Source organism: Antedon mediterranea, chromosome 1 (genome assembly GCF_964355755.1).
Source record: "Antedon mediterranea chromosome 1, ecAntMedi1.1, whole genome shotgun sequence".
Classification (NCBI taxonomy): Eukaryota; Metazoa; Echinodermata; class Crinoidea; order Comatulida; family Antedonidae; genus Antedon; species Antedon mediterranea.
In genome coordinates, this window is record NC_092670.1 from 14,621,646 (window position 1) to 14,631,561 (window position 9,916).

Below are 9,916 nucleotides of genomic sequence, written 5' to 3' on the forward strand. Positions count from 1 at the left end.
TGTAATCTTTCATTTGTTGGCAATATTCTGTGCAACAATTTAAAATTAAAATGTGCCAGTTTTTTTTCTTTAAGACCAGAAACTTTCTTAACCCATATTTTTGTCCATGGCATATTACCAAATATGGATTCCCACTTAACCTGTGCCGTAGGTGTAATATATTGAGCATCTATTATGAATCTATATAATTGTCTAGACGTCATATTTAAGACCTTATTGTTTGTAATAGGTATATCATTTACATTAATGTCATGTGTTGATTTTAAAATACATTTCCATTCTTTTGGAATGGCTTTCAATATACATGAATATTCACTGATCCAATTTTGTGTACATCTTAACCTTCTTTTTATCTCTATCGCAGGCTTAAACACATTATTATTTATTACATCATATATTTTTAAAAACCCTGAACTAATCCAGTTACAGTTATATAACGGCTTCTTTTTAATACATATAAACTCATTACCCCATAATGATTGATTAATAATGTCATCATAGCTTATTGGTTCCTTATTTAATCTATTATTACAAGCATTAGCTACTGCTATAGACTTAATAACTGAGAGGTAAAATGGTGGTACGGATATATTACACGGAACTTTTGATAAATTTGAGGTTAATGATTTTGGGCCTATCTTTTCTATATAAAATGTAGGTAAATATTTCCATTTGGCATCATCGTTTTCATACAGTCTCCTGTACCATTTAACTTGGAAAGATATTACCTGAGATCTGAATTCTACCATTTTTAGACCACCTTGACTGTAATTGGCACACATGGTTTTTCTTTTTATTTTCTCTTTCTTGGTTTCCCCAGGGAAGAGTTAACTCTTCCCTGGTTTCCCAAATGAATTTAAAAATTAATTTATCCACCTCTTTTATTACTTTTTCTGGTACTAGCAAAATGCAGGAATTGTATATAATTTTTGAGAGCGCTAATGTTTTTACAATAGTAATTCTTCCAAAAAAAGTGAGGTGTCTTTTCTCCCATGTTTTTAGGGTATTTTCTAATGCGTCTATTTTTTCTTTCCAGTTCTTTTGATAACAATATTCCTTATCATGTCCAACATAGATACCTAATATCCGAATTGGTGTGGATGTCCAAGAAATGTTACCATGTGTGTCCTTGCAGTCTCTTAAACTGCCAAGCCAAAAAGCATTTGTTTTATTCTTATTTAATTTTAATCCAGAAACCTCTCCAAACTTTTCAATAATACTTATGCTGTTATCTATACTATTTATATCCTTTAGAAAAAGCACAGTGTCATCTGCTAGCTGTGCAATCTTAATATCTTTAAATATACCATTGCCTGCAGGAACAATCAGGCCTTTGACCATATCACATGCTCTTATTTTTGTAGCTAGGACTTCAGCTACTAAAATAAACAATAGAGCAGACAAGGGACATCCTTGTCTAATACCTTGGTGCATTGCAAAACTTTCTGATTGCCAACCATTATTTGTGAATATACAATTTGTATTGTTATACAGTGCTTTTACCCAGTTCACAAATGAAATACCAAAATTGAATTTATTTAAGGCTTCTATTAAAAATGATCTATTGACACTGTAAAATGCTTTTTGGAAATCTAAACTTATAAGTATACCTTCAAGCTGTTAATTTTCCATGTAAGTAATTATGTCCTCTATTAGTCTTATATTGTCATCACCAAAGCGACCTTTTACATACCCTTTTTGGTCATTGTTTATTATATACTTTGCAACTCGATGTAATCTTGTTGTAAGAACAAAAGAAGCTATTTTGTAGTCAATATTGAGTAAAGTGATAGGGCGCCAGTTATTTAAATCTTTGTGATCACCTTTTTTGTAAATAAGGTTGATTATTCCCCTTCTTTGTGACACAGACATTTCTTGTGTGGCAAAACCATAATTTAGTGCATCACAAACCATGTCACAGATAAGGTACCAGAAGAGTTGATAAAACTCAACTGTTAAACCGTCACTGCCTGGAGCTTTATTTTTTTTCATTTTCTTTATTGCTTGCTCACATTCGAATTAATATCTTTGTATTTTTTTTGTTACCCTGTGTTGAATTTTACTAGCAATAAATGTGGATGTTCCTCTACTGTGTGATGAGCCAAAGCAGTGGTAGGAATCACCTTGCCATATATCATTCAGTGACTGGGTTTTATCATTTGTCAAATGTGATTCTTGAATGAAGATGATATCTGCTTTGTTGTCTTTGACCCATTTAAAAATACTAATTTGTTTTTGTTTTTCTCTAAATCCTCTAACATTTAATGATAAAAGGTGTATGTTTGGTGTCATATGATTATTAAATATAAAACATTTTATAAACTTTATAATTTATCTTAAATAAAAAAACTAAATTGTAATAATAAACATTTGAAGTCACATTGCACAGTATGATACAGTAGTTCTGCAACTTACTTCCTTGTAACCCTTTTCCTTAGGTTGATTTTTTTTTTGGTTTTCTGTGGTGGATTTTCTGGTGATGTTTCCTTTAAATCTTTTTCAGTTCTACTTTCATCAGTGGTAGCCCCTTTCCTTTCATTGTTACTTTTTGAGTTTTGAGTGGAAGAAACAAAAAAATCTGTTACCTTCTTCTGTTCTTTGCTTTCACTTGCTTCACTAATGGTCTTTTCCTCACTGTCCAAAATTATTATATCTTTGTCTTTTACATGTTCTTGTTCTTCATCAGATTCACTTCCGCTGCTGTCATCTGCAGTATCTTGTGAGCTGAACACTTCATCAATATCTACTTCTGTGTCTGAATTTGGGTTTGCATTATCATGTGATTTATCTTTATCTGTTATCTTTAAGTCTTTATCTGTTATTTGTTTTGGTATTGGAGTGTGCACAAATGATTCCCACATACGGTTAATATATGCCCCTGTTGATCCTATTGAGTTGGCTGATATTTGCTGTTGGCCTATTTCATTGTTGCAAGTGCTCATAGTATGACCTTCTTGGTGACATTTAAAGCATACTCTATTAGCCTTACATTGATAAGCTTCGTGTCCATTTTTCAAGCATTTGTTACATTTGATCTCTTGTCCTTCGTGAAACACACGAGCTTTGAAACCATTTAGAACGATTTTCCTAGGTATGGGGGATGACATTTTTTCAACAAAGACAGCCCTATCACCATTGAGCCAACTTGTCAGTTGTCCGTTGACTCTGATTTTTTGCCTCATTATATCACTTACTGGTTTGCAACCAACCCAATGCTTTTAACCGGTTTGATATCTCGGAGTCCGCTACAGACAACGGAATATCTTTAATGAGGATTCTCGTACTGTCCGTTTTGTTATATGCAAGATATGGATTAATGTCGAACACTGTGACATTACAATTTCTTATGTTAATACCGTTCGTTATTAGTTGCACTCTGTCTTTCCTATCATTGACATAGATTCTCCAGAGATTCCGGATTTTCTGAACACCTACGATGTGATCGGCGGGTATAATTTTTGTTAATGTAATGCATAGATCTTCATCTCTAAAGAACGATTTATCGGTTGGAATTTGGTCTGCTTTTAAAAACACCGGCTTCACACCACCTTGTTGTTGCGTTGTTTGCATACCGGCTTTGTTTACTCGGTTGCTCGTAGCTCCCGCTGACTCTGTAGAAGCGGCGGGAGATTTCGGTTGATATGTAGCCATTAAGCTACGTTGGATTTTACACGTTAAACTTGAGTATATTATCGTAATATACCAAACGACAAACTTCTTTTTGTTCAGAATCCTTATGTAAATCAGGATTACTTACTTAATCCTCGTTTTACAGTGAAATATGGTGTAAAAATAACTATTTTACTCAGAGCTTAGTTTGGCCTGTCACCTTGGTTTCCTGACCAGAGCGCCCTGTATATTTCAACAATCAAGCCACAGTTATTCTACAATTTATTATTTTCCAAGTGCTAGGCCTACTTTTATTGCATCTTCTTTTTGTATGCTTCCTCGGTTAATATGGTCCTGCACCTCCTTCTTTGTCTGTAGATGGTCTTATACCCCCTTTTTTGTCTGTGGATGGCCTTACACCCGATTCTTTGTCTGTGGATAGTGCTACACCTCTTCTTTGTATGCGGATGGTCTTACACCCCCTTCTTTGTCTGTGGATGGTCTTAAACCTCTTTCTTTGTCTGTGGATGGTCTTACACCCCCTTCTTTGTCTGTGGATGGTCTTATACCTCCTTCTTTGTCTGTGGATGGTCTTACACCTCTGCTTTGTCTGTGGATAGTCTTACACCCCTTTCTTTGTCTGTGTATGGTCTTACACTCCCTTCTTTGTCTGTAGATGGTCTTACACCCCCTTCTTTGTCTGGGCATGGTCCTACACCCCATTCTTTGCCTGTGATGGTCTTATACCCCCTTCTTTGTCTGTGGATATGGTCTTATACCCCCTTCTTTGTCTGTGGATATGGTCTTATACCCCCTTCTTTGTCTGTGGATGGTCTTATACCCACTTCTTTGTCTGTGGGTAGTCCTACACCCCATTCTTTGTCTGTAGATGGTCTTATACCCCCTTCTTTGTCTGTAGATGGTCTTATACCCCCTTCTTTGTCTGTGGATGGTCTTAGATAGAAATACGAATTTGTAAAGCGCCAATTCCAGCAACAAGAGATCAAAGGCGCTGTGAACTTTGTTTACATCTTTTCAACAACATTCTTCTTCCTTAAGGGTCACATCGTGTCATCGGCAGCCAACTACGGCGCCATTACGTCTGTCCACGACAGTGTGTGTGTATGAACTAGTACACCGGGGTAACCCCCTACTCGTCTCGAAAGATGTACTAGGTTCTTTAAAGTGCACATGAGCCAGATGTACACTGGACCTACGGTTTATAGTCCTTATCCGAGAAGACTTGTTCTACCACCAGAACCATGGAGCGAGTGAGCCTCGAACCCTTGCCGATGCTATGGCTATGGATTACGGTTCCACTCTCTAAACCGCTCGGCCACACTCAATACCCATTCTTTGTCTGTGGATGGTCTTACGCCCCTTTCTTTGTCTTTGGATGGTCTTATACCCCCTTCTTTTGTCTATGGATGGTCTTACATCTCCTTTTTTGTCTGTGGATGGTCTTAGACCCCTTCTTTGTCTGTGGATGGTCTTACACCCCCTTCTTTATCTGTGGATGGTCTTACATCCCTTCTTTGTCTGTGGATGGGGTGGACCCACTACTTTGATTGATTAAATCATTGTTTCTTGTATGATTAGGAGACCAAAACCTTCAAAGTGATGCCTAAAAATGTCTTGTACAGAACAGTTGTAGGTCCATGTCACTAATTTGAGGATTACTCGAATAATTACTTATTGAGATGTCTTTTACGAATTGATTTGGTTTGGATTTTGCTGTAAAATCAATGACTAGAGAAAATCAAGGAAAAGGATTCAGATGAAAGGTTTTTACAGCAAAGGCACATTACCATAATAATTGAGTAAATTTTTTTAGATGCAACGAAAACGAACAGTTTTTGACTAATAAAAGTCGGTCTACTGCACAAATGCAGGATAAGTTTGTGGTAAGTACTTTGAAAAACGGTGTTCCCGAACTTGTCTCATATGCAACCAAAGAATGTTACTTTACATCAAAAATATTTCCAAATGGCATCTAACGATTGACACATCACAGTTTTGCAAACAAGTCGACATAGATGAGCTCAGTTATTGCTGTTTCTCAGTGATCTGTCATACTTTACGCCTATCCTATCACATCAAAAGTCAAACATTCAGAATAATAATTCCTGGTTACTTTTGCATTAGGTGTCATTTATTTCGGTAAAAAAAAAGGTTCATTTATACCAATGTAAACCACATACAGTATGTTCACATAATTATATATGTCAAAGGTCATAAATTGTATTTCCAGTCATTTTATGTGAATTATTCTGAACAAAATGACACCAAAATCGATTGAAAATGATCAGTAGTTATTGAGATATACAAATAAGAAGTCAAAGGTCAAACTGGAAGAAACGTCATTTCCGGTCATTTTTGGACGAAACGTTTCATTAGAGCAAATAAAAATATGTAGTTTGTGAACAATTTAACGCCAGAATCAAGTTTCTACTGTTTATAGTTGCCAAGATATGAACATTTTTGTTTTTATTGTGGCTATTTTAAAATCAAGATGGCCGCCATACCGGACGTTGAACACTTGGCACCCCCGATATTTTGAATCTATATACATCAAAGAAACTTTGTGCCAAGTTTTATGCTTTGGTAATAAAATGCACAACTTGGCTATTTTTATGGCGTTAACTGCTCTACTACAGTGCGTATTGTGTGGTTACTTACCTGGTGATAACTACAAATACCCAGTGGTTCCCAAAAATAGGCATGACTAACTCGGAAAAATAGAATCGTCGTTTTTGTCTATGAAAACTCACCATAATCGATTTCCTGATCAGTGCTTTCTTTGTTCCATTTTTGTTCTGCGCAACTGTTGTCATTGCTCTGGATGAGAAGTAAGTAGTAATCTCCCAGTCTTCGCAGTCGCCAAACAGCTGCTTTTGGATCTCTTTATTCTCCAAAGCCCTCAAGAACTGTTCATAACATTCTTCCCCCTCTCTACCACTGGTCGCTGTTGACATGTACGTATGTGACCCTTCGTTTAGGTACCGCCACTTAATATTCTCTAGGCCTGGTTCGTTTAAAAACCGAGGGAAATGATTTGTATAATAGGATGGTGCCAGTCTCCACCCGCCACCTGGCCATTTAGGTCCTGCTGTTCCATAGACGTTCAACACACACATGTAATCGGTGCTGGGTGGCACATTCGTTTTGCAAGTCTTCGATCGCTACGTTGTACTGTTGAAATAATAGATATACAATTATACATCGTAACTTTCGTCAGTGCATAAGTTTTGATACCTGGTGAAAAGTATAAATGCCCTCATAAAGCAATGGCACCCCTCATATGAAATAGAATCGTCCAACAATTTAATAATAACCAGTGTAATCGTTTTTTGTCAGATATGTTCAAACAGAATACATTAACCGCCAATTTTAAACATTGAATTTACCTTGTGTTGTTGAGCCTGAGACATGACTGACGGAAGGAAGTGACCTCTTGTCAATAACATCATCAAATGCTGCCACGTCAGCATCTCCATCACCGACAGTAAAAGCTGTTACTACAGTGGAGGCATCATCATCACCACCACCGGCACCACCGCCGTCCATCAAACTATCCATCAGTGTAGTTACACTCTATAAAATATATTTGATATTTCGTTTATTTTGCGTTACCATAAAATAATCTGCTTAACCTATAGGTCTCCTTTGTTGAGGTCTGGGTAAAAACAGTAAACTTGACGTTTGATAATGATATTGTAAAACCTTAACCTTTGGTTAAGGAAATAATTGATTTAAAAAAATCATAATATTGGCCGACTCTGATACGTTCACAATTTACATCGAGATGTTAAAACCATCAAGTCGTTTATCATGTTTTATTTTGAAATATGTGAAGATATACATTCTCTGGTAAACTACTGGTAGTCTTATTGTTAAAGAATCTCACTATATAGAATGCATTTTTGTACACAAGTGGGTGACTTTTCTTGTGTTTTTCTGCAGCCATGCTTGGGTACATTAGTGAATGAATTTCACGGATGACATCATCTTCAAGGTTTGACATGTGGCCCTGCGGCATGATTCTGTCAGTTTACGGTCAATGTCTCTTTCAGTTTATTTCAAGCTTACGTAGTAATTGTAGCTAATTATTTTTGGAATATTAATACATTTTAACACCAGAATGATTTTTGGTTTTGGTTTCTAGTAGGCCCACTCATGCATGCTATATTTAATATTGTTTCAAATTGTATTCCTTTTGAAGCTATTGGCAAACATACCAGGAGATTGCCTTTGTAATAATGAGGACATTTTGGTGACGTATTATATAATACATATCATTATTTTCAATACTGATTAAGTAGAACCGTATCTTGATGTTTTCCTTAAATAGGCCACCATTGAACAACTTGTTATAGTTTTATATTATCAATCGAAATAAATTTATTCCATAAAACTAAGGATATGTAGGCCTACACAAATTTTATCAAAAAGTTATGGAAAAGGGAACTTAAAATAATAACGGCTTTTATTTCAAGACCCCTACAAAATCAATAAGGTATTAATAAGAAGTTATTTATAATAACAACAAAAACAAACAAAAGAAAAAAAAAAGTGAAAAGGGGGATTTACCCTCTTGTGTAGGCAGGCCTACTTGTGCTTGTCATTTACCCTCCTATGTAGGCAGGCCTACTTGTGCTTGTCATTTACCCTCTTGTGTAGGCAGGCCTACTTGTGTCAAATTGTCCAAATGAAATTGTAATAAAGAGTCTCTACTAACCTGCATGTTCGTGTCCTTATTACGATCAGATGCATAATATGAAGAATGAATCGAAGGTGGGGCTGAAGAAGCGGGAACTGACCCATGGTCGTCTGCATGCGATTCTTCTCTAATGGTCTCCAGACCTTCCCCCTCATCTTCCTCCTCGCCATCTGCATCACTAAAACCATCAATATTGTTCCCAATGGAGTTAACCATCTTGTCATTAGTACTGACATCGGCTCCTGATATTGGATTTTTAATCAGAATTGTGCGTCTGGAAACCGCCTTGTCGGTGATGGAATCAACCTTCGCCAGGAACACCCTGCAGAAGAAATCTTTGGTTTTTCCGAACCCTTTGATACTGCTTGCTTCTGTCGATATGCTGTGTACTAAATTACGATACAACTTCTTCGCTTCGAATTGTGTTATGTATTTCGAGACATACATGTGGGCTGAGCTGGTTGATATATGCATAAATGTAACCATATCGCTGTCAAGCTTCTCGGTAAAATCTAAAGGAATACCATTCACCAGACGTGGAAAAGTTTTATTGTAGTCATCTCCTCGCATAAAAAGACCGCTTCCAGGCCGAGCGTTGATCTCAATTTGGTACCGAGCCAGTTTTCGGTTTGTAGGTGGTTTCTCCTCGGATAGTTTTCGAAGGTTTGTCTTGAAGATCGGATCCATTTTGTAAAAATCTAAACATTAACAATAAACCTCACAATATTAATTTTTGCTCTTAATTGTTTTATTTATCAATTACCCCTTCTTTATGACTGGATTAAATGTTTGTGGTACTGCTATTCAAAATGGTCCGGTTAAGAGATTAAACGTAATTGAAGTAAAGGAAAGTTAAAATAAAAATAAATATAGGCCTACCTAAAATGAAAAATGTACATAATATTTATACAAAGTTTACAAGTTAATTTCTAAACGAAAAGTAGATAAACCACGTATATACATAAAAATAGCAAGTCAGCACTTTACAGATTATTCTAAAAATTCTAAAATTAAATTATTATTCAAAACAATTGTAAACCCACCTTCGGGAGTAAACACTAACTATTGTTTATGAAGATCCCTCCGGCCCGGCACGTAGTCCGTTACACTCGCGTCAAGTTTGAACGAATGAATGTTAATGGACAGTAACGCGCTATAATACGAAATGGCGCTTGTTTCCTTTTTTATCTCAAACCATACCCGAAAAGGATCAGACACTAACTGTTTTGTTTGTAAGCAATAACCCAAGTGATTAAAGAGTATCATCCGTATTCATGAAATCCAAAGGAATCATTCATTTGGAAAATCTCAAGGTGTTGCGATATTGTAACGGATTGTGTAGATGATATTTTTATAGTTATCAGACGCATGGGTGCATTTTGCTTGACCTTGGATATCTATTGCATGCAGGAGCATGCACCACATAAACTGCCCGAATAAAGCTGGGCAAAAACACTATCGCATTATTATGCTATTTCCACACCCCCCCCCCCCCCCCACCCCCACCCCCCCCCCCCCCCCCCCCCCCAAAAAAAAAAACACGTATTTTTATAGTTGAAACAAATCCTTATTTGAGATTTATATGAA

The 9,916-nt window shown here is 36.4% G+C and overlaps 1 protein-coding gene across 1 annotated transcript; it reads right to left on the reverse strand.

Annotated features, from left to right (window-relative positions):
* Window positions 1-6,949: 6,949 nt before the first annotated feature.
* Window positions 6,950-8,587, reverse strand: LOC140046884 (uncharacterized). Its single transcript, XM_072091630.1, has 2 exons — window positions 8,348-8,587; window positions 6,950-7,203 (listed from the first exon to the last, which is right to left on the reverse strand). The coding sequence occupies exons 1-2, from the start codon at window positions 8,543-8,545 to the stop codon at window positions 7,000-7,002; spliced, it is 402 nt and encodes a 133-aa protein (XP_071947731.1). The 5' UTR covers window positions 8,546-8,587; the 3' UTR covers window positions 6,950-6,999.
* Window positions 8,588-9,916: the final 1,329 nt, after the last annotated feature.

Bases quoted from the DNA above. Each gene is read 5' to 3' on its own strand.
- LOC140046884 (XM_072091630.1), bottom strand. From the start codon at position 8,545: ATGGTTAACTCCATTGGGAACAATATTGATGGTTTTAGTGATGCAGAT. The intron at 7,204-8,347 runs GTTAGTAGAGAC...TATATTTTATAG, and splicing joins ATAAGGACACGAACATGCAG to AGTGTAACTACACTGATGGA.